Source organism: Microtus oregoni, unplaced genomic scaffold (genome assembly GCF_018167655.1).
Source record: "Microtus oregoni isolate MIOR12 unplaced genomic scaffold, Mior012 000042F_ref0000377, whole genome shotgun sequence".
Lineage (NCBI taxonomy): Eukaryota > Metazoa > Chordata > Mammalia > Rodentia > Cricetidae > Microtus > Microtus oregoni.
This window is the reverse complement of record NW_024543209.1, coordinates 1,674,064-1,699,801: the sequence shown is the minus strand read 5'-3', so window position 1 is coordinate 1,699,801 and position 25,738 is coordinate 1,674,064. Positions and strand designations below refer to the sequence as shown.

General features: G+C 44.7%; 1 protein-coding gene across 6 annotated transcripts in view; it reads right to left on the bottom strand.

Annotated features, from left to right (window-relative positions):
• Nucleotides 1–25,738, bottom strand: part of Kif13a (kinesin family member 13A) — a 179,586-nt gene that overhangs the window by 109,279 nt on the left and 44,569 nt on the right. For 5 of the 6 annotated variants that reach the window (XM_041632689.1, XM_041632691.1, XM_041632692.1 and 2 more), the window contains exon 3: nucleotides 195–207. The exons of the other annotated variant lie outside the window; for it this stretch is intronic. In XM_041632689.1, the coding sequence (XP_041488623.1) occupies nucleotides 195–207 (13 nt within the window). The remainder of the gene's footprint in view (nucleotides 1–194; nucleotides 208–25,738) is intronic. 6 annotated transcript variants of the gene reach the window in all.

Below are 25,738 nucleotides of genomic sequence, written 5' to 3'. Positions count from 1 at the left end.
ACTCTGCAGAGGAAGTAATTGGCTGCTCTTACATCAGCACCAACACAAACTCTTGACCCAGGCTTACAGCTTAAGTTAGAAGGTTAGTCTTATTTCCTAGGTGGCCAGGGATTAGCCATGGGCTCCTGTGATGAGTTAGGATCCTAAGTGCACACCAAGTCAGTTCTGATGCCCACTTCCACGCCAGTACTTACCTTGGGAGGCTTTCTTCGTGATGCAAAGAAAAAAATTCAATAGCGGAGATACAGAAGGTTGTCAACACAATGGCCACATCAGAGGGAAACAATGAAAGAGAAAAAGAAAAGAAAAAAACAAAAACAAATTCAGCAACTTTGTAATGGGATCTGAAAAATCACATGTCACTAACTGCCTACAGCAATAACCTCTGGTGGCTCAGAATCTTCGCACATAAAACAATCATTTCCTATGCTCTATTGGGATGGACCTAGACATTCACTGAGAGATGTCTTTAATGATTCTAAGGAAGGGTAGCGAAAGAACGAAATCCTGTAACCATTACCGCTAAATTCTTTTAAACCAGTTTTACACGTAAATTTTCTTCCTAGCTCCCACCTTAGTTCTCCGAGACAGGGTTTTATGTAACCCAAGCTGGCCTTAAATTGGGAATGACAAGGGATGACCTTGAACTTCTGATCCTCTTGTCTCTACCACCTGAGTGCTAGAAGTATAGGCAGGTATCACTACAGCTGATTTCCGTTGTGCTGGGGATCAAACTTGGGGCTTCAAGCTTGACAGGCAAGCACTCTACCCCCTGAGCTCCATCTACAGCCAAACCACCGTGAACACACCCAGTCTCATCCAGTAACTGAGAAAGATGTCCAACCTTATATTTAAATTTTTCTAGGTCAGTGTGGAAATGCCTATCTATTTTCCATTGTTAGGCACATAAAGTATAATATATATATGAAGTTTCAGATTTCAAAAACACGATTCTAGATGACAAGTTTTCTTCTGCTGAGAACTTTTCCCTAAGTGGAGACTGTGTGGACTCATCTGCTCTGTGCATGGAGAACAAGAATGAGAGCTTCTGCCCCATTTGATGAGGCCGCTTGTTTCACCCACTTTATTATTATTTTTTAAAGTTCTTTAAAACACCCATTTATTTGACAAAGGAAAGTCACTTGGGTTATGTTAGGCAGTCACATGAAACAGCATATGCCAAGTTAATAAAATACAGTTGTCCCTGAGTGTCCACGGGGATAGATCCTCAACTCCATGGCTGCTCAATTACCTTACATAAAAGGGTACAGTGCTTGCATATGACCTATACACATCTTCCTATTGACTTAAAACATCTCTAGATGTGCTACGTAAATAGGTGTCGCACGAGATTGCTAAGGGAATAATCTAAGTGTCTACACAGTTGGTACAGGCACATTTTTCCCCTGAATTTTTTATGATCTGTAGACAGTGAATCTGAAGGTGTAGAACCTATTGAGGGCCAACCACACATTTCTCATTTTGGCTATGGTGAACCAATTAACCTAGTGAGGTGAGCCAGGAACCTCACGGGGCCCTCCAGAGTCATCACAGTGTGATTGGACTCTACAGTCCCACAATGCTCATGGCTAGCCACGAAACAGTGTGTTGGTTTGTAGCCAGTGGTACCTAGCTAGCCAAAAATACTCTTCTCCTTTCTTCACTGACATTCCAACAGTGGTTTTGTTTTTTAATGTCTTTTGGAAAAACCAACCCCGTATCGGCCTTTTAGGTGCTTTGAAAAGGGCATTCCTGCCATTGAACCCAATCTGTATAAGAGCAGTAAGTGTTCCAACTGCTGAGCCAGCACTCCAGGCCCTGCTGGCTTTTCGTTTGCCTGGTTTTATTTTTTTTGAACTGGTCTTGCTGTGTACTACAGGCTAGCCTTGAATTCTGCCACCTCTGCCTTTCCAGTTCCTGGATTACAGACATGTACCACCGTACTTGGCTTCATAAGTGTCCCTTTAATTGTTTGTTCTTCCTGTAAACAAGCCAAGATCTTGTTTACAGGCTTGCCTCCTTGACTGATATCTGTCAGCTCTTTCCCTGGTGCTGAAGCTACAATGACCACCCGCCAAGGCATCATTGTCAACCCGCAACCTGGCTGCTCTGAACACTCCATGCACACCTGGAGGAAGTTCCGTTGTAGTCATAGCTGCCTCAAAATGCTCACAAAGCCTTTTCTTCTCTTTTCCGTTCTCAATCACAAGTTTAGGTTTCCAGCCCTTGACTTTTCTGGGTCATATCTATATATCTATAATGTTCACACTGGAGAATCACGCAATCCAGCACAAAACAAATCTTATAATGGTTTGGGTAAGTTTCCAACATTGTGGTGGGCTGCTTTTATAGCTATCCTGGGCCCCATCTAGCCTCTGTGCAGTGGGTTGGACATCCTTGCCCAGTAGGTCCAGCAGCTATTTTCACCCTTGCCAAAAGAGGGGCACTTTCCCTGGTGCCCACAATAAGGCCTATGATGAAACAAACATGACCCTTTATTTGCATGTAAGATTATGCCTGTGATTGGTGCAAACAAAATCCTTCATTTGCATTGAGGCTCACCTTGGCCCCCTTTCCACCTATATAAGCAGATTGACTCACCTTTCCAGTCAGCCAGGAGAGACCCTCCTGTGCAGACCCCTGACCCCTGAACTGAAGAGTTCAGAGAGTGATCAGGTAAAACGGGGGGGCAGGGCACAGCACCGTGGAGACAGTGAAGGCTGTCAGAAGAGAGGCAAAGTGAGAGAGGGTGAAGGGAACTCTGGGTCCCAGGCACCCTAACCCTGAGAGTTGTAACCGTATGGCCTCCTTCAATGGCTGATGATACCAAGGTTGTAGAAATAAGCAGTGTTAACACTAGTTGCCTAGCGCGCTAACACCACAGTAAGACTGAACCTGAGGGCCATTCAAAAGCTTTTACACTGCTGCCGCCAATTATTGCTGTGGGAAGCCAGGGATTGCAATAGCCGTCAAGTGCTGAGGCCACTAGCAACTAAAGTCCGGAGGAGTAAGTCTTCAACCTAAACATTGAAAACCCAAAAGCATTCTTCGCTTGAAGCTATAAGCTTCTGGGTTTGTCAGGCTAGACTCTAGGCCTTGGCCATTCAAGACTTGGATTGCCAAGAGCAGAATAGCTTTGTGCCGTCTACTCACGATTTCTATCCAGGTAGATACAGCTGAAAGACCCACCCAGCTGACTAGTGATGGCTGTCTGCCACTCATCTGTGGTGATGAATAAAATTTTTCCTTTTTTTGTGTTTTTATATTCCTTAGACAAGATCTCACTATGTGGACCTCGATGGCCTTGTACTCAGAGTTCAGCCTGCCTCTGCCTCCCAAGCGCCAGGATTAAAAGTATGCACCACCACACTGGATTCTTTTATTCTGCTTCTTAATTATGGGATACATGTGTGGGTATGTGTGAGTGCACAGGCCAGAAGAGAGTATCAGATCTTCTGGAGTTGAGTTTAGGCAGTCGTGAGTTGTCTAATGTGGGTTCTAGGAACCACACTTGGGTCCTCTGTAGGGGCAGTGTGTGCCCTTAACACTGATACCATAATAAAATACAGTACACATGCCATCTTTGGGACTGGACATTTTGTGATATTACAACCTGGAGATAAACTGTAGACAAACTATAAAAAATGATTCTAAAGGAGGCCTTGAGGCTGAAAAGGTGCCAATGCCCCAAGTTTCTACATAAGAAAAATGAAGAAAGCTGAGACCATTCCACAAGGATGACTGAGGATTGGCCGTGTTATCAGGGACTTTCTGTCAGGACATAACCAAAGAGCAACTGTTCAGACTTTGTTTCTCTGCTCTGCTTGCATGTTTTTTTTTTTTTAAATATTTATTTATTTATTATGTATACAATATTCTGTCTGTATGCCTAAAGGCCAGAAGAGGGCAGCAGACCTCTTTACAGATGGTTGTGAGCCACCATGTGGTTGCTGGGAATTGAACTCAGGACCTTTGGAAACGCAGGCAATGCTCTTAACCACTGAGCCATCTCTCCAGCCCATCTGCTTGCATGTTTATGCGAAACGTTTGCCTTCCTGTGGCTTTGACGGAGCATCCCCAACCACTGTCCATCTGGAATAGCTCAACTGATAAATCCCTGTATGCACTAAGGGTTAATTATCCCATTTTCTCTTTCAACAACATGGAAAAGGGGAAAATAAGGCGAAGAAGACAAACATCCAGCACCTTCAGTTCTAAATACAGCCGTGCACCACATACTAACACTTACGTCCAGGATAACCAACAGAGGACACTGGTCCCAGAAGGCAGTATCACCAGGGACACTGTATTATCTTAGTTTGTGTGAGTACACTCTATGACATGGGATCATTCTCACAGAACCACTCATGCTGATAAGTGCCGAACGCCCACCCTCAGGCTTAAAGTTATGACCCCAACAAGATACAAGCTAGCTAGCAACTTCTTATCAAATGGAGCATTCAATGAATACTGGCTTAAAGGTGTGTTCACTACTGGCCATTCTCCAGTGCCCGATTCATCCTTAAAAAACAAAACAAGTCTCACCAACCAAGAGTGGGAAGCAGGTTTGATTAACAAGGACAACTAGACAACCCTATTTCATATCTCCTTCTCTAGGACTATTCCGTCCCTCCTCACTATTGTCCTTAACCACGCCCTAAGACCCTGCAGGCCCTGGGTGAATTCTATTCAGAGTGTGTGTGTGTGTGTGTGTGTGTGTGTGTGTGAGAGAGAGAGAGAGAGAGAGAGAGAGAGAGAGAGAGAGAGAGAGAGAGGAGTGTGATTTGCTTATTTGTGAGTGGAACAGGAGGTCAAGAGAGTGAGAGTCGGTGCTGTTCTTCCACCTTGTGGGTCCCAGGAATTGAACTCAGGTCATCAGGCTTGGCAGAAAGCTCCTTTACCTACTGAGTCATCTCGCCAACCCAGACAATAACTTCTTGAGTTTTATCTCTTATATTTGAGTGTTCCTTTTCCACCTCCAAATCTATGTTACGTGTCTTATAGCTACAGACATCTGGAATAAAAAAGCTCAGAGGGAAATAACATGATTTAGAATTACCCAGACATATCCTTATTTCCCTGGCCATCCTGTCCACCCAGTCAGAGCCCTGAAAACATACTGATGGTAAAGGTGATACAAAGGAAAATCCTTACGATTCCTCCTTCTGGGAACTACTACACAATTTTAGACCTTCTTACATTTCTTTCCTCCACCTTGAAGCTTTGGAGTAAACTGAGGCTGGAACTCTGACCTCAGAATAACACGGGCCAGTAGGAGCAGAGAGCGAGAGGAAGCTAGCTGATGCCAGGACAGATTCCTGGAAAATTCCATTCCATACGTTTTCTAAACCAGAAATCTAGAGTTATAATAAACTAAAACTTTACTCACAGTGGGCTCTTCGTCCCTAAGCATTCCCCTCCCAGTGGACTGACTTCCATATTTTTAATACAACCCTGCAGCCACGGGCACTTTACACAGCTCTTGCTCTTACAGCAGGGCTGTATAACACAAAACTGGAGCCTGTTCTGGGAAGTGCACCGCAGGAAGACAGCACTTGCTCTGCCGGAAGTTCCATCCAGTAGAGGGGCTGGGTGACTGTTCCCAGGCAAGTGAGAACAAACAGCTGTCTGTGTCTCCAAACTCATTCATCGCAAAGAACCAGAGGGAGAGCTCAGCTGAGCCCAGGAGGGTGAAGAGTATGGGAGAACTATTGGGTGTGGATGGGAACAGTGATGTGTTGGACAAAAAAGGGCTCAGCCCCTCTCCTGGACTGACTGAGCCAGCTGCTGGCAATCTGTTTGAGCTGAAGGAACAGCCACAGGGGCTCAGGTTGATAAAGACCCAAAACTAGACAGAAAGGAGGCTGAGACCAGCCGAGGTGAAATCTTGAAGCTCCAGGGTGCAGGGTGAGTGGCAGTTCCAGAGAACGGATCCATCTCTCCCTCTGCACTAGCAACTATCGGCTTTCTGTTGTGGGGGAGCTGACACGGCGACACCCTCCCCCCAAACCTTCCAAATTATCCAGTCATGACCGACTGGGATGAAAGGCAAGAAAGAAAACAGCCTGTCACAGACTTCTCCTGAAGCGCTAAGTGGAAGGCTGTTTCCCAGGTCTGGAAGTTCAAGGCTCACCTGTGCCACACATAGAGTTAATTCAAGACGAATGCAGGCAACTCAAAGTTAGAAGGGGTAGGGAAGGCTTAGGTCAGTGGTAGAGCATTTGTCTAGCACATGTGGGGGTCCTGTGTTTGACCTCTAGCACCAAAAAACAAAAGAAAGAAAGAAAGAAAGAAAGAAAGAAAGAAAGAAGTAAACGAGTCTCTCTGGGACTGAGTGGTATGATGCTTGCTTTATATTAAAGAAAAAGCAGCATTTTCTTCTCTGAAACTTTTTGTTGCTGTTGTGTTTCTAATTGCTAATGAATTCATCAGTTCATTGATCTGTGTTCAGGTGATTAATAAAGTTTACAGTAAAATTCCAAACATGGGTGACTTTGTACGAATATATCCACACGATATTAGTTTAAAACAACGGTGACCATGGTGTCTTCTATGTACTTTTCTAAAATTGAAACGGGTCCACACATGGAACCTTTTACAATTATATGATGCTATAGTGTGTAACAGCTATACATCAAGACTGGCTTCTCTGGCTTGTTCCCAAACATTATCAAGGGGATCAACACTCAACTCGGTCCTCCGGCAGCACAGCCAGAGTCACAGGCGCCAGGTAAGCCCACATGCAAGGCCAGGATCTCTGCGGAGCATGCCTTTGGTGTGTTCACAGGCAACTTCCACGTTCCTGCTCCTGATCGCTATGGCGACGATTCCCCAAGGATAGAGAAACCTAGCAAGAACTCACATCAGGCTTAACCAAAACAAAATTAAGTGGAGGAAACATGGGTCTTGGGCAGTTTTCTTGCCCTCTTTTCAGAGCAATACACGGTGGAGTTTGCAAACCACAACAGCACAGAGCACACACGCTAGACTCAAGCCAGAAGTGAACGGGGCTTGTCGGCACATGTGACTGTAGTTCCGGTTATCCAGGAGGCCAAGGCAGGAAGCTTACTTGAGTTCAAGTAGAACACCAGCTCAAAACCATGACTATGATTACCACAGATCAAGAGCGAAGCACTCTCTGAGGTCGTTCTTGATTCCAATTAATTTTCTGTTATGACTTTTATTTCCAAATGAACTTTGCATTCACATGAAATCTTGCGCCACTTGTCCATGATACCATAACAATAATATCCTTTTCTGCTTGCAGTACTGAGGAGCAAAACCAGGGCCCCTCACCCATTGGAGGCAAAGCACTCTGCCACCGAATGACATGTGATTTTCGTCCATTAAGGAGTCAGAAACTAACACCCAGCTCCATGAAACAGCTCCTGTAGGCCCAAGTTAAGACCCACAGTGGCCTTTTGTGAGAGCCTGCCCCAGCATGGTGCTTACGGGCATGGATGCTGATGCAGATCTCACCCGGTCCCACCCCAGCAAGGTGACACTGGATGTGGTCCTTAAGTGAATGCCCCCTCAGCTGCCACATACAAGGTGCAGCGGGGGTTAGCTGCATCAATATTCAGGAAGAATTTGGAGGCATCAGCTTAACACACAGTCTCCAAGCGCCTCCGCTATCAGCAGCTTCTTTCCCTCACAAAAGCCTTCTCTCCACCCGCCACCTGCCCTTGCTGGTGCCAGATGATGCTTTGCTTTGACAGCCTGCAGGACAGGCCACTTGAGGGGCTCCACACCAGGAGGCCCCTGCCTCAGCAGTGCACTTACTCACAAAGCATCTGTGCAGAACAGTCTACTTTCAAGGTCACACTGAGCTGAATCACCAGGGCCGGAAATGATATCTATTAGAGAATGAGATTTTAGGAGGCGTGCTGACCGGGCAGGATGTCATTTTTCATCCCATTTCCAATACAGACCTGGGAGCTGCAAATGAAGGCGCCAATGATATGTCTGGGACAAAAGCCACACCGGTAGCTAGCATTTTACAGCAATGTCATCCTCCAGGTTAGAATGTGCATGATTTAAAAAACGTCACGATGGGGATAGAAATCCTTGATTTTAAACTTAAATATGCTTAAAAAAAAAGTTAAGGAGAGACCCCCAGGTCTATTTTAAACTCCGCCCACCACAGAAAAAAAATGAATGGGGAAAATGAATGGGGAGCAATATGGGGCTCAGCAGAAGCCACAGGCAGGAGAGTGTGAGGTCAATTTGCAAAAGGCAGCTGCAGACTTCTCTTCCCACTCTGCCACACACTCTAGCACACCAGCTGTGACACTCACATTATTTTTGTTACTTCCATATGAATTACAAACGTCTCATTTGCATGTGCTATTTATGTGGTCAAACGCAAACAAACAAATCATTTGCCCATTAGGCAAGCTGCCAGCATGAACCCAAAGAAAGCCTTCACGATGGAATTCTTCAGTATCTCACAGGCCCCTGAAAGTCCTGCTGGGATTCCATAATTTGTGCAAGCAAAAAAAAAAAAAAATTGTGTGTGGGGGATTCAAAACAAAAAAAAAGTCCACATACGAGGAGAATTCTGTCATCTAACTCCCAGCTGAGGAGAATTCTGGCGTCTAACTGAGCCTGGGTATGAGCACAAGAGCCCCCAAGGCCCAGCAGCTTCTCCTCTGCTATGACCTGAGCTAGTTATCTGCAAACAGGCAACTAAAGCCCACGTGGAAACTTCCATCCCACTTCAAAAGCATCAAGAGAAAGGGAAGACTGGGAAATGCTCTGAATTGAAGAAAAAAATGGTTGTTTGTAAGTTCTCTGGCTGGATGCTGCACCCATAATTTCACAGAGCTGTCAGAGGGGCCTGTGAGGTCACCAGAGACGCTGCTGTGTATCCATGACAACAGAAAATTTTCCGCATCTACCTCAACCTCTCTGAGAGCTTGATGCTGGCATCATGGAGCATAGTCTGTGTGTTGCAGATGGGTCCTGCTACTTCAGCTAAGAGTCCTCACCTGCGCAGGGGGTAGGAATCACTGCCTAGCTTCTCAGAGGAGTCAACTCCCATAAGGGTAAGCGCATGGGTACCAGAAGGATGCCTCAGGTGGTAAAAAGCACTTGTTGCAAGCCCAGAGATCTGAGTTCAAATCACCAGGGCCCACATGGAGGAGGTAGAAACCAGCTCCCACAAATGATGGCACGCACACACCATCTTAGAATGCTTGGCATGAATTTCAGTTTTTCTTTCTTTCTTCTTTTTTTAATCATTAAATAAGTTCTGGCATGGGATGATAAGAGAATTTCCAACATTTACTGAAATGGCTCCAAACATTCATTTGCTATCCTGTACTGTGTGTTTATGTGAAGCAGTGTTCTCACCGCCGACAATTATAAAATCGAAATATTGATCAACTCTGAAAATCAACGAAGATGCTTGATTTCCCAAGTCAAATATTCAGGAAGGTTTAATCCTTTATGAAAAAGCAGAGCAGCGTATCAATCACATTAGAGCACAAATTGGCTTTCAACTTTATCATGCATGTAGAAAAACAACAATATATAGTCCAACAGGACATAAAATAAAAAGATGTGTTCTAATATACCTGAATCACCAGGCTTGGAACACATTGTCAGCATGTTTTCAAAACCAACAACAAAAAGATAACTCAGGGCTGAAGAGATGGCTCAGGGAGAAAAGTGTTTGCTGCACCAACATGAAGCTTGAGTAAGGATTGCCAATACCCACACACAATGCTTCCAACCATCACACACACACACACACACACACACACACACACACACTTATAAGAAGGAGTCACCTTCATCGCTTTTTATGCACAAAATCCCTCTCTAGATATTCATAAAAAGAGAAAAAAAAGTCCAAGTCAAAATGTTTTATGATTCTTCTACAGTTGTGGGAACAGCAGTCCAAAGACAATGACTATTCTTTAAAGATTTATTTTTATTTTATGAGCATGAATGTTTTGCTTATGTATATGTATGTGCATACATATATGCGTGCCTGGTACCCACAAAGGCCAGAAGAGGGTTTCCAATTCCCTAGAGTTACAGGTGTTTGTTAGCCGCCACGTGGACGCTGGCAACAAAATCTATGGAACAACAATAAGTGTTTGGAATCTCCAGCTCGGGGGTATGGGGGTCAGAGGGTGGGGTGGTGGTGGTGGTGGCATTCTAGACCCTGCCCTCAGCACACTAAGCAGCAGCTCACTGGAGCTGCCTCATTCCAGACTCTGCCCCTGAGAAAGCCCGCCATGGACTGGGGAGGGGGGTGACTCCTCTCCCGGGAAAATATGTATTCTGTCTCCTGCCTTCAGGAGAGTCATCCGGGGATGGACTGCTTCATACTGCCCTGTTTATTAAGTCTGGATTTATTAGTCCAGTTAGATTTGGCTTACTGCATAGGAGGCGGAGGAACCCAGCAACTGGGCATCTAATGCTTATCAATAAGTATTGATAAGTACATTTTTAAAATTTATTTATTATGTATACAGTATTCGGCCTTCATATATGACTGCAGGCCAGAAGAGGGCATCAAATCCCATTACGGAGTGTTGTGAGCTGCCATGTGGCTGCTGGAAATTGAACTCAAGACCTCTTAACCGCTGAACCATCTCTCCAGTCCCTGAATACTTTTTAAAAGCTGAAACTTCAATCTTTTTACCAATATGCAAAAGTAAGTCTTCACTCTGCTCTCATTCAAAGGTAAAAGGCTGTTTGGAATAAATCAAAAGTGAACTGAAAACAGTCTGCTCTGAAAGATTCCCATTTTCCTTAGAAAAAAATTCCAGGTAATCCCAAGACCTGGCCAGAGGAAACCAATATGAATAACCAAAGACATATAAACAATGTCTGTTGCAAGGCAACAGCACAGGAGGGGCCAGCATAGGATGCCCAGCGGCAGGAAGGCTGAGGGTGAGGGTTGGGAGGCTTCAGCAAACAGACTTTTAACACACAGAAAGTTGGATGGGATATCAAAGGCTCTGGGAAACTCTGCAGTAAATAAACTGATTTAATTTTATTTTACCCTAAAACCATTTTCGCCTCTAAAACAGCACATGGAAAGCTGGATAAGCCCTAGGTAACACTAGCCAGATGATATGGGAAAATATACTCCTCGTCTTTGCTTTATGAAGAAGAAAAAAACTTACGTACCAAACTACTTTTTAAACAACGACCCAAGTAACCCCTCCATGTAATCATTTTGGAATTTTCTAAATTTGAAAATAAACGCAAACAGCTGAATGTTTTATTGGTGCTGTGGTCATTTCCATAGGGGTGTTTCAAAACGAGACGATGGGTGTGCCCTTTTGCTGGCTCCCTCGGAGAGGACACAATGGAAGGGAACATCTGCCAACAGCAAGGAGAAACAAGGTGGAGAGGAAGGGAGGAGAAGCCAGCAAGGCCAAGCAGGAAGAAAAATCTCACCGTCTTCCTGTGCAGCCAGCCTGCGTCTCTGGGGTTCTGAGCCGGCCCCTAACTACCTTAAACTTGGAACTAAGTAATAACCGTAGAAGGAGTGACGCAGAAAGAAAGGTCTTAGGCTGGGGAGATGGCTCAGTTAATGAAGTGCTGCCTTCCATGCCAGCCAGCGTGAAGACCTGCGCTCCACCCGAGAACCCACACTTAAAAACAGCTGGGGGAGGGCCAGTGAAATGGCTCGGCAGATGAAGAACTTGCCACAGACACCAGTGATCCAAGACGGATGCCAGATCCCACACAGTCGCAGGAGAGAACTGACTCCCACAACCAGCTCTCTGACCTCCACCCACAACCACACGCAGGCACTAAATAAGTATTTTTTATCTGGGTGTGGTAGCACCCAGTTGTAATTCCCATGCTAGGGAGGGAGGCCAAAGCAATAGATCCCTTGGGCTCGCTAGCCATTCTGCCTAGCAGACCTGGTAAACTATAAGACAGTGAGAGAACTTGTCTCAAAGAGCAAAGAGGGTGGGTAAAGCTAACCTCTGGCCTTGACATGCATACACACCTGTACACACGCACACATATACATCTGTATACACACACCTATACACACATACACGTAAACACCTGTACACACACACCTGTACATACGCACACACATGTGCACGTGAACCTGTATACACACATGCACAAACCACCTGTACACATGTGTGTACATACACCTGTATACATGCACCTGTACACACACCTGTACGCATGCACCTGTACACGCACCTGTACACACACCTGTACACATATGTGCACATACACCTTACACATGTGTATATATACCTGTGCAATGCATCTGTATACCCATATGTACACATATACCTGTAAGCATACACCTGTTTGCACACACATGCATGCACACACCTGTACACACATACCTGCACATACACCTGTACACACATATGTGCACCTATACCTGCACATACCACATGTACATACATACTAAAAAGAGAGGAGGGGGAGATATTTTACAGAAATGGGGCTTTATTTTCAGACTGAGAACACTCAAGTCAAGATCTGGAGAAGACCCAAACAGCCCTTTCTCTAAAGATTAAGAAAAGAAAAAGGAATGCCCACAGTTAGAGTAATGAAATTCCCATCCTGGGCTACAGATCTGGCCCGCCATCACGTGACATGAAAAATTCAGAGTTCATATTGTTTTCCACAAAACAGGTGAAAAGCCAAACTCAAGAGAACAGAAAAATGATCTGATCCTGTGTACAAGACAATCCTTTATGCCATGGTTCCCATCTAAAGTGACAAGAGCCCCAAACCTAATGTCGAATGAAAGACGACTTTGAATAGCATATTCAGTATGATTCCATTTACATAAGACTTCAAAGAATAAAGGTCAAAACTAAAAATAAACCGCTTGAGGGATCCTGGTTCAATGTAAAACCATTTTACTAAGAACAACAAAGGGAAGATGACCGACAAAGTCAGGAAAACAAGGTTAGTGGGGAGGGATGTGCAACTTAGTGCCCACCCCTCTTTTCTTAAGACTGGCTCTGCTTCTTCCATCAGACACAGGAGGACACAGGGGTATGCTTGTCTGGGCTACACGGGTACATGCTTGTGCTGTTACTCTTCAGCTGTGCACAGCTCACACACTTTCAGAGATAATGCCATTGGTTTGTTTTGGTGACTCTCCTTAAGTCTTCAGAAGAAAACAAATTTAAAATATACAGTGGATGGGTCAGGAGAATTCAATTACTAGAGATTTGTCAACCCCGGTGAGGTCGAGAATGGCCCAGGAATTTAGTTAAGTCTTCACAATTAAGACAGGAAATTCTATTAAGTCTCCCCTGGTCCAAACACCAGGAGGGTGCCAGGCACTACTCCCCAGTATTGTAGTGGTGGTAGGTAGTCTTATATGGCTTTATTTTCTTTTTTTTCAGATTGTAGTGGCATTTCATTTGTATAAATAAAGCTTGCCTGAAGATCAGAAAAGAAACCAGTCACACTGGCCAGTCTCACAGACCAGGCAGCAATGACACACACCTTTAATCCCAGTAGCCACACTGGCTTGCCATAGAAACGAGGCAGTAGTGGTGCACACCCCTAATCCCAGCACTAGAGAGGATTATAAAACGGGAGGAGACAGCTCTCAGTCTCATTCTGAGGTTTCCTGAAGGTAGGATCACATTTTCAAACTGACGGAGAGCTAAGAGCCAATGGCTGGCTGCTTTGCTTTTCTGATCTTCAGGTTGAACACCAGTATCTGCCTCTGAGTTTTTATTTATTGTGCTTCATCAGATGTGTGGAGAGGCAACACATAATTAAAGGGGAACCGCTTCACAGTGACTCCGGCAAACAACAAGGACTCTCCAACAAACAGCTTCAACTACCTGGGCCAGCACGAGGCAGCGGGTGCAGGCTCTGCCCAAGCTCCGAGGATTTCACACAAGCCCCTTAACATTTTCCCAAAGCCCTAAATCTCAAATCAGCTTTTTCCTACATTTGAGCAGAAAACCTGATGGAAATCTTCATTTCTTATCTCGGGTATCAGTGAAGACGAAACTCCCCAAGTCACTAAGATGGGGTAGCTTAGCAACACCTCCAATATCCACAAGGCAAACTGTCTCAGGCCGTGGTGCAAGCCTTCATTCAACACCCATACACCAAGGTGCATAAAATGCTTTAATGTCCAATCCTGGAATTTTAAAATCATTTTTATATGTTGAAACTATAAGGTACTATGGGCAGAGATGCTACTTACACATTTGAGCTATGATTTATTAGGATGCCGAGAAATGTCACACAGTCAGGTAGACAAGGACCCAGTCTTGATTTGAAATGTTTTCCTGACAATCAATTACAGGACTAGTCACAGCTCCTTATAAATGGATGATTTTTCTGTACAACATGGAACTGATGTGCCCACAGGATATTCTAAACACTGTCAACTCGAAATTCAATGTATGGCTGTGACCTTCTTTGTCTGGTATAAAAATTTGACATTTCTCCTTAGAATAATCAATAGGAGTTCTTTTCGAAGTAAACTCTGTAATAACAGGACTTGATTGGTCAAATGAAATATCTATAACAACGAATAAAATTTCTACCAAGGGCAGTTCCCTCTTAAATAAAGTTTGCTCTGATGGTGGACTTAATAAACTCTTTTGTCCAATGGTTATTGACTACTGAGCAAGGACAAAGACTTCTGGGAATGACAGAAGCTTGGAAGAAGTGGATCAGAGAGGCAAAAGACAGTAGAGTGTGATGACAGTGTAATCCAAGCACTCAGGAGGCTAAGGCAGGAGGATTGCTGTGAGTTCAAAACTAGCCTGGGCTATACATTGAGGTCCAAATTTTTCTGATTGCTGATAGTAGCTGGGTATGAAGAAGGATTAGATGTTTCAGAAGCGACAGTAACAAATCTTTACCAAAACCTAGGGAACCGGCTCTCCCTGTATCTTCTTATGTCACATAGCATCTAAGACGCATGGGTCTATTCCTAAGAGAACACCTACATACGAACCACATCTGATTCAAATCCTTCTCCTCTCTTCCTTTAAACGTGCTCTCCAGAAGAAAAAAAGCATCAAGGAAAGTGTCACATCCATCCATATGACATTATTTTGTGACACGAGACCCAAGTTAGGGGACCCAACAAGTGCAGAGGCTAAAACATGGCTGGAGGAGATGAAAGGTCACGGCGACGGCACAGGTGTGCAAGGTCAGAGCAAGCACGTGTGCTGGTGAAGTTAACGGCAAGTGGACAAGGGCGAGAAGACCCAATGAAGTTGGGCATAGTGGCTCACGTCTATAACCCCAGCACCTATGAGACTGAGGCAGAAGGATGGCCATAAATTTCAGGCTAGCTTAGCCACATGGTGAGTTCCAAGCCAGTCTGAGTTACAGAGCAATATCTTGTCTCGAAAAATACAAATAAAAGTAAGAAACCATTTTTTTTCCCTGAATGAAATGAAAAATGGAGCTAGCTTAGACTAAACTGTGAAGCCGTGGGAAGAGCTGGTGTACCGGTGTGAATGAGGCATTTGGTTATAAAAGTGCTCACCCTGAGAGGCACTTAAATAGCTCCATGACGAAGGAAGCAGCCACCGTAGGTACGTGAGAAGTCAAAGTAAAGACACGTAGAGGCCTGAACCTGATAAGAGTGCTCCGGTCCATCAGATGGCCCAAGGTGAATGCATACAGGAGCTTCTCATTCTGAAGAGACCGTCTCTAGGATGCTGCCATGAGAAAGCAACCTATTCTGGATGCTTGATGAGGCGGTAACACCAACAACCACGGGAAGGAGCAGGCTATCCATGGTGCATGCACGTGTGTGTGTGTGTGTGTGTGTGTGTGTGTGTGTGTGCGCGCGCGCACACACACACTTGTGCACGCTTGTGCACATGCGTAGTCTATACTGCTTTTAAATGAAGCTTTCCACCACAATAATTAGGGAACATGTTTGATTAGCAGCAGTTATTCACTCAGAACAGGCAGCTATTACCGTAACGGTAAACACTGGCAGTGCAATTTGTCCTGGGGGTCTGTTCATGAATTAGGAGACACGAGAATGTCAGACCTGGAAATTAGTTATTAATGAAGAAGATACTTTGGACGAAGAGAAGCAAATGGGTGAAAACCCTGTGCCGCTGCACAAATGGCTGTGCTTATTAAACACATCAATCATTCTTATCCTAACCCCAGCTAACTGACACTGCACCACGAGAGGCTGCCATCCTTACAGCCTGCACAAACCAATTATCGTGTGACAAAGGTGCAGGACGGGGAGCAGAAGAATCAGTCTTCATGCCAAGCTGCTATTAATTCTGAGAAGAAAACATTTATCTTTTGTTAACAGATATTGGAAGCTGAAAGATTTGGTTCCTGTAGAGTATCCATGATGTCCTCATAAGTTTGTGTGTTTCCATCACTCAGGTAGTTGTGTGAACACATTCTTAGAGTTTGTTATCCAAAATGTACAAAACATTTCAAATCTGTCTCAGATGAAGTTTAAAGAAATCTTCCTTCCACACTAGTCAGAAGAGACCACAGGAAGCCGGGCAGTGGTGGCACATGCCTTTAATCCCAGCACTCAGGAGACAGAGGAAGGTGGATTTCTGAGCTCAAGGCCAGTCTAGTCTTCAGTGGAAGTTCGAGGACAGCAGGGTTATACAAAAGAAACCCTGTCTGAGGGGAGGAGGGAGACCAGGGAAAAGAAGGAGCATTTCCAAAGACAGGCAGCTCAGGACATGGGGACATTACTCAGCCAGCCATGGCACTACCAAAGGCTACAGCAGCCATGATGTATTACATTTCGCTGACCAAGTAGCTTTTAGGACCGAGAAGGGAAGAGGAAAATCAGAATCTATTATCTTCTGCTACATCGTGTACACTGGACGCAGACTGCTGCGTAGCAACACTGGGCCTCCCTGTGAACCTACTCTCTGCGGTCTGTGTCACAATGCCCATGTCACTGGAACAGCAGAACACTGGGCAAGAAAGGTATCTACCAAACAGCATCTCAAGATAACCTTTCGAAAATGTTATTATGTTTAAAAGGACATTTGCAGCAAAAATACATAGCCAGGGTCATAGCAAATCTTCAACTTCAACTTCAGAATGACCTGGGTCACACTAACCATTCAGCATGATTTTGGAAAGACTGGCAGATAATAGAAATGTGAAGGAATGTTAATAAAGATCAGGGATGCTAAAGATGACATAAAAACTAACCACAAGATTCTAAGTCAGGGCTGGAGAAATGGCTCAGCAGTAAAGGTGCTCACCCCCGCACCAACCACCAATCGCCAGAGTTTAATCCTTGGGAACTGCATGGGAGGAAGAGAAAGGCAACTCCCTAGACCACTGCAGGTGCATCAATCATGTGTACACGCAACACAGACATGTTAAATAAACATGATAAAAAAGATTGTGAACAATTGGGACTTTGTGAACATACTTGAAAGATCTCCTTTCACAAGTGACTCAAAAGTTTCTTTTGGGGAAGGGGGAGTTGGGGGAGTGGGAGGGAAATGGGAGGAGGGGAGGAAGTAGAAATTTTTAATAAATAAATAAATTTTTTAAAAAAAGAAAAAAATTTCTTTAAAAAACAAAAGAGCTCTTTAAGAAAAAAATAGTAATATCACTATCAACACCATCACCACCATCATCATTACCACCACCATCACCATCATCACCACCACCATCACCATCATCACCACCATCATCACCACCATCACCACCATCATCATCACCATCACCATCAACACCATCATCACCACCATCACCATCAGCACCATCATCACCACCATCACCACCACCACCACCACCACCACCACCACCACCACCACCACGACCATCACCATCATCATTGGTTTTTTAGAGACAAGATCTTCTGATGTTCCACCAGACTGGCCTCAAATTCATGATCCTTTTACTTTGACCTTTTAACAACTGGGAGCATAGGCATGCCCCAGCACATCTGGCTCATAATTAATTGTCTACTGTTAACTGTTTTGTAATGACTAGACTCAAGAACACTGTATTTGTTTTCTAGTTCCTGTGTTGGCATACCCAGTAAGGAACAGCTTAAGGGAAGAAGGCTTCAATTTGGCTTGAGTTTAAGAAAAGGTACAGGGCATCATACTGGGGAAGGCACGGCATCAGGGACAGAGCCTGCTGGTCACATGCTGTTAGAATTAGAAAGCAGAGAATGAATAAGAAGTGAGGTCAGACCTATCAACCCCAAAATCCTACCTCTAACAACCTACTTCTTCCAAAGAGGCTCTACCTCCTTCCAAAACAACACTCCCACCTAGGGACCAAGTGTTCTAACATATGAGCCTGTCTTAGTCAAGTGTTCTATTGCTATGAAGAGACACCATAGGCAAGAAAACTCTTATGAAAGAAACCATTAAGGGGTGGGGCCTGCTTACAGTTTTGGAGGCTTCGTCTGTTCTCCTGGTAGGGAGCACGGCAGCATGCACGGTAGCATGGGGCTAGAGCAGCAGCCGAGAGCTACATCCTGATCTCTAGGTAACAGACAGAGAGACATCTCCAATCCCAGCCCTCAGTGACATGCTTCCTCTAACAAGGCCACACCTCCTAATCCTTCTCAAATAGTTCCACTCCCTGGTGACTAAAGCCTATGGGGCCACTCTTCTTCAAACCACCACAGAGCCCCTGGGGAAGAGTTCATATTTAAAGTACAACATCCATTTGGGGATAAAGCTGAATCCAGGACTTGGTCTTACCCTGCCCTGTTTGTCAGTGAAGAGGCTTCACATCGAGGCTTGCCTGCACAAGAATCCACCACCGTGATGACCAACAGCCCTCAAGGACACACAGGTGAAAGAGACTATAAGGTAACCGCCTCATGAGACTCTAACGAGGCCTAAGTTAAAGAAAAGGAAGAAAAGGAGGACGGCCCCAACTTGGAATGAGTGAAGATAGCATGCGTGACATGTATTGGCCTTTTGTCCTATGAGGGTGGGAATGAATGACCTGCTGCACCATTTATGGTCATAAGCAATGGAAGCCAGGAACCAGGGCCAGAGTCGCAATTTATTTTGAAACTTTCATCCACGGTCACCAAGCCACTTTGGAGCATTTACTTGGGAAGTCGACGAGTTGTCTGTGATCTACCTTACAGACCGCTCACAATGTGCCTAAACTAAAGTTTCCTGATGGGCCAGTGGACAAGGAAATGACAAACACATTCCCCAGGTGAGGGATCAGCTTTATGTAATAGACTCAGGGATTTCCATGGAGACAGTAAATACTTGAACTTCCTGGAGACCCGGTTAGGAAAAGAACTTAGCACTATCAGGGAAAACACGGCTCAGAGACTGTCTTGCTTTTCCTCAAACTGTCTGACCTCACTGGTCACTCAACAGCCAATGTCACTGCCAAACTGGCTGGGTGGCGAGCAAAACAGAATAGAACTTAAGACCTGCCAAGCTTCCAGAACCTTCCTCAAGACAGGAGACTGGGGAAGTAAATAAGTTTCTATAAGCAGGGTGGTTGTGGGTGTTGATCCTGCTGCTAGGGCTGGGGACCCTCCCTGACTTAGGGCTCAGTGGGGTTAACATGCTCCTAACCAGCCCCTCTTTGGCCTGGGATCACCTGGTCTTTAGTGACAATCCACGGCATTCACAAAGCTGACATCTCCATTTATAGACGAGGGCCCAAATGAAGACAGCACTTGACTGGTGTGAAATCTGTTAGACTCAAACCTAAACATTACTCCTCTGGATTATAAGTCCTGTGTTTTCCCAACTAGTTGACATACAAATTTATTTTCAATTGAGATGGGGCTTTCCTAAAAATACCAACGAGACATATACATAGACACAGGTGTGGGAGACACGGCGCTCTTGAGGTGTCCTCGAGAGCAGTGATAGGCACATGCCAATCCTGAGACCACAGGACCAGACACTCCCGTGACACAGTGCTATTTCTGGTGCTGGGGCTTTGCTATTGGCTCATTGGTTACTGACTTATTCTGAGACCAAAAGCAGACGTATCATCTGGGTCCTGACTTCTTCTACTACCTTAGACAGATTCTTCACTTTCTTTCAGGTTCTGAGGAAGGCTTCTCTCTTCCAAAGGGGCTATTGAAGACAACTTATATGCATGATACAGCCTTAATGGAGAAACGCAGGGCATGGCCAAGAATTGATTCTAAGTAGAGTTACAAAGCATCTACTGAACACATGTTCTCACCAACAAGAACTGACCTAGGAGATCTCTGGGAGAAGAAAGGTCCCTTTTAAAAAAAGATTCATTTTGATTTTTATATGTGTAAATATGTATACCACACGCATTCAGGAGTCCACAGCGGTAAGAAGAGGGCACTAGATTCCCTGGAACTGGAGTTACAGGTAGTTGTAAGCCACTATTTACACCAATAGTAAGTATCCTTAACCCAGAGGCCATGGCTGCAGTCTCAAATAAGGTCCTCCTATATGGCTACATTGTGGCAAGACTGGGACAATACACTGCACCATGGAGTCTTTGTTTTGATAAAGCCAATATGATAAAGCTGGACAGCAGAGGACAAGAAACAATGTATGTGCTCGTGAGATGTCAAGACACAACCTCAAAATAACTACATTACTCCTTCTGATGATAACAGCCACACCCTGTCGCTGGAAACAACAAACGCAGGAAAGCGCAAAGGCAAAATAAGAAGCCTTCATAATCCTACTGCCTGCAGATGGACGCTGTGGATGATACAATGGTGAGTACTCCTTCTAGATTTCTCTCTCCCTCACAGGGCTTCCCCAGCTGGTCTCCATACCAGCATCAACTACAACCTTTCTTCAATAATACACCTGCCCATTGCAGACCTTCTAGACACAATGCTATAGGGGTGAGACACCGTCGTGGTTTTTGTTTTGTTTTTGATTTTTAATGTGCACTTTTTTCTTTTTTTTTTTCCTGAATGTATGTCTGTGGGAGGGTGTCAGATCTCGGAGTTACAGACAGTTGTGAGCGGCCATGTGGGTGCTGGGAATTGAACCAGTGTTCTCTGGAAGAGCAGTCAGTGCTCTTATCCGATGAGCCATCTTTCCAGCCCCACGGCCACGTGTTTGTAACAAGTCCTCAAGATTATTATATGCGGCATGTTATATGCTGTGCACACGTGTACACATGCAGATACACGTGCATACAACTCCTGTCTCTCCAAAACGGGAATGTGGAGCACAAAGTGCTTAAAATTTAACCACTTGGCACCAAGTTCCTATTTTGAAAGCCACCTAAATATTGCATAAACACTTTACTGTACGCCTGAATGCCTTGCACACGGGTCAGCAGCACTGCAAATGGTTCATATAGCAAATGCAATTAAACACCAAGAGCCAGCCAGACCAAAACACTGGTGGCTGAATATACATGTCATTTAGAGTTCTAGGGGCAGATGAAACCCATTTTAGCCACATCTGAGCAGTCCCATAAGGTGTTGGGATTATTTTTAAAAATAAGGAACATTTGCATTGGCTTCTCTGCATCTCTGCCCATGATCTATTTTTGGTTCTTTAGAAACCTGACTTGCTGTCCAACATTCCCGCACTGAACAAACACTTCTTGGCTCATCAATGTGACACACGGGAACTGTCACCTAAACACTATGGCTGTGTCCCACTCCCCAAGCACAACAGAGCATCACTGCACAGTCCTCAGATGGAACTTCCACACGGCCAGGTAGGACTCACAGAAGGAGACCCAGACTTAGGAAGGAGGGTGCCTGAGAACAGAAAGGAAGAAAATGGGGTAGGAGGAACAGTGGCAAGAGCTCAGGGAGATTTAGTGGTTGGCTTGGCCAAATTATTTTTCTAGTTCTAAAATACCATGCCGTCTAAACATTTTACAAACTCCAGCAAAACCACAATTCGGTAAAGCTGAAGAAAGGGTCAAGCTTTTGTTTTCTTTTCCTCAAGGTCACTAAACAGCTGTCTTTTTTTGTTTGTTTGTTTGTTTTTGTTTTTTTTTCGAGACAGGGTTTCTCTGTGGTTTTGGAGCCTGTCCTGGAACTAACTCTTGTAGACCAGGCTGGTCTTGAACTCACAGAGATCCGCCTGCCTCTGCCTCCCAAGTGCTGGGATTAAAGGCGTGCGCCACCACCGCCCGGCTAAACAGCTGTCTTAACTGGCAGAAAGAATCAAGGCAGAAGAAACCTCAAGGGTGCCCCTGCTGGTATACAAGAAAACCAAAACAAACAAGCCAAGCTTTGTGACCTTGGCCTTGTCATTTACACATTTCTGTGCCTCAGTTTCCTCTTCCACCACAGAGTGTGCACACCTGTATTTAGAGCCAGACAGATTTCAAGTTCAAGGCTAACAGGACCACAGCATAAGAGCCCAGTGTTAGTCAGTATCACACAGTAATGCAACATAAAGTGAGAGAATGAGGAGGAAATGCCAGGCATGGTGGCGAAGACAATAAATCTTATCACTTGGCAAGTCTGGCTTGGGCTGCATATCAAGACTTTGTCTTTCTGTGTTTTTTTTTGTTTGTTTGGGTTTTAAAACATGACATGATTAGCTGCCGGGACTTTAAGAGTCACCTAGATGGGACCTGTGCGGCATGTGCCACTGAGCAATTTTTCCTCTTAACAATAACAACAACAACAAAAGACATTCCAACTGTACCCATCTGCATGAGCAACTCTAAAGAAGCACAAGACAGCACGGCAGACACAGAAGCGAAGGCCTTCCAGGTTAACCCTCAGATAGAGCCAAGTACCAGTGCTCAGGAGCTGATTACACCACTTTCCAGCTGAAGACGGGCAAATCCCAAACCCCACTGGGCCTAGTTTCCCCATCTAGTGGGGTTCCTAGAGTTTTATGGGGGTTAACTGCCTGCATGAAGTGCTTGGAGCAGGAGCACATCTATGCAGGCATGAGTCCGAGGAAGCGTCTGCTATGAGCATTAATCATAGTATTAGAAATACCAGAGATCCCCACCTAAGACACAGAGGACAAAGGGCGGCCAAAGTCTAGGGCAGAAGTCTTGCTTAGCGTGTATTAGGTCCTGGCTTTCATCCCTAGCACCACACAAATGCCTGCAAACATCATTAGTATCCCAGAAACCACAAAATGCACCTACAGGACCAAGACCTGACATCATCAGAAAAGTGGTTTAGGCTAAACGAGCATTGGGCCAGCAAGACGGTTCAGAGGGTTTAAAACTGCTGACTGTGCAAACCTGATGACCTGATTCGGGGAAGGAAAGAACTGAATCTTTCCAATTGTCTCCTGACTTCCACATGCACAATGTAACGTGTGCACACGCAACACACACACTTAAAGTTGTGGGGAGCAGTCACTGGGGCTCACATCTGTGCTCCTATGGCAAGATGGAGGCAGAGGTAGGAGAATGGCCAGGAAACCCTTGGGCCAGCTAGCCTGGAGTACACAACGAAGTGGAAACAAAAGACCGTGTTCAAGGAGGTGAGAGAGAATTGACTCCTTAAGGTTTTCCTCTGACCTTCACACTAGTAATGCATGCTTGCACACATGTGTGCGCACGGGCACGTGCTCACACACACCTTGAGTATTAAGAAAATTAAACCATGCTAGAATTAAGCATGCAATCCAGAAGTGAGTGATGACCACAACAGTCTTCCTAGGGGCAGGAAGCAGGGACCAAGGACTCAATGTAGCTCAAACAAAAGTCACAACATTATGGGTCATAACTGAGCCTGGGTTCAAACCAATGCCTCCACCTGAGCTATGCTGCTCCTAGGAAATTATTTAAGCACACCTGCCACTCCAGCACTCAGGAGACAGAAGCAGAGGAATCAGAATTTCAAGCTCATCCTCCACCACACAGTGAGATAGATAGAGGCTAACCTGGGATGTGCAGACACTGTCTCCAAAACGAAAAAGAAATATTTTGGACAAAATGCACAGTAACTGATGAAAACAAAACAAAAACAAACAAACAAAAACTCAACCAATACAAACAGAAGAAATAAAAAGCTAAGGCCACTCAACCTAAAGTCTTCAGTACTCTATTTGAATAAAGGAAATAATTGGATGAATGACAACTAAAGCAGGAACAGAAATTAAAACAGTTCAACAACTGGAACGTTTGCAGGTTTACAGTTTATTGGGAAGCTCCTGATCACAGTCTGAACAGGAAAGTCCTCTGCAGGTGTGGGTCTCAGGCACTGGTGACCTGGAATCCCCTGCGCAAGGGGCGTCCCTCCCTTCTCCCATTTTTACCCGCAATATAAAGCACCAGAAAAGCTTGTCTTCTGCTGGAAAATTCTGACTGGCTCGCCCTGAGCTGCCTCAGCAGTAACCCTTGCAGGTGGTTTCAGAGCCAAGGCACCTCCCAGGGTCCATCAAGTGCCTTTAGGACACAGCCCTCCGCCCTGTTCTATGGAAGGACAATGCAGTGTAACCATGGCAACACAGCATTGGAGTTTTATTTTCTCTCGAAAGCCAAGAGCTGACTTTTGTAATTCAATTTCATCTATACTGTACCATTCAGGGTTGAGATTTATTTATTTATTTACTCATTCAGAGTAGGGAAAAAACAAGCATTTAAGTGAAAAGAATAAAAGGAAGGTTTTTTTTTTTTTTTTTAAATCCAGAGAAGATTTTCTGCATCATGACAAAGAAACCTATGTTTGTTCTCTTTGGCTACTGGGAATTGGCCTGAAGTGACCTTGTGAGATGGGAGCAAAGGGTGGAGCAGGCATGCAATACTTACTTGCCCTTGGGCAAGAGCGCTGCCTCAGAGCTGGCGCGGGAGAAGAGGTTGAATGCCATCTATTTCTTTATTTTTTTCCTCTCCCCCTCCTCATGCCCCCGAGACAGGGTTTCTCTGTGTACCAGCCTAGGCTGTATTGGAATTCACTTTGTAGACCGAACTGGCCTTGAACTCACAAAGATCTACCTGCTTCTTCCTCCTGAGCACTGGGATTAAAGGCGTGCATCCAGGAGATCACTTCCTAAATATAACCCCAGTAGCACAGACACTGAAAGAAACAATAAATGGGACCTCCTGAAACTGAGAAGCTTATGTAAAGCAAAGGACACAGTCAACAAGGCAAAACGTCAGTCTACAGAATGGGAAAACATCTTCACCAACCCCACATCAGACAGAGGTCTGATCTCCAAAATATACAAAGAACTCAAGAAATTGGTCATCAAAAGAACAAATAACCCAATTAAAAAAAATGGAGTACAGGCCTAAACAGAGAACCCTCAACAGAGGAATCTAAAATGGCTGAAAGACACTTAATGAAATACTCAATATCCTTAGGCATCAGAGAAATGCAAATCAAAACAACTCTGAGATTCCATCTTACACCTGTAAGAATGGCCAAGATCAAAATTACTGATGATAACTTATGCTGGAGAGGTTGTAGGGTAAAGGGAACACTCCTGCATTGCTGGTGGGAGTGCAAGCTGGTACAGCCCCTTTGGATATCAGTGTGGCGATTTCTCAAAAAATTAGGAAACAACCTTCCTCAAGACCCAGCAATACCACTTTTGGGTATATATCCAAAGGATGCTCAATCATGCCATAAGGACATGCGTTTAACTATATGCGTTTAACAATAGCAGCATTGTTTGTCATAGCCAGAACCTGGAAACAACCTAAATGCCCCTCGACCAAAGAATAGATAAAGGAAATGTGGTAATTTACATAATTGAGTACTATACACAGCAGAGAAAAATAATGACATCTTGAAATTTGCAGGCAAATGGATGGAGCTAGAAAACATCATATTGAGTGAGGTAACCCAGAAACAGAAAGACAAATATCATATGTACTCACTCATAAGTGGTTTTTA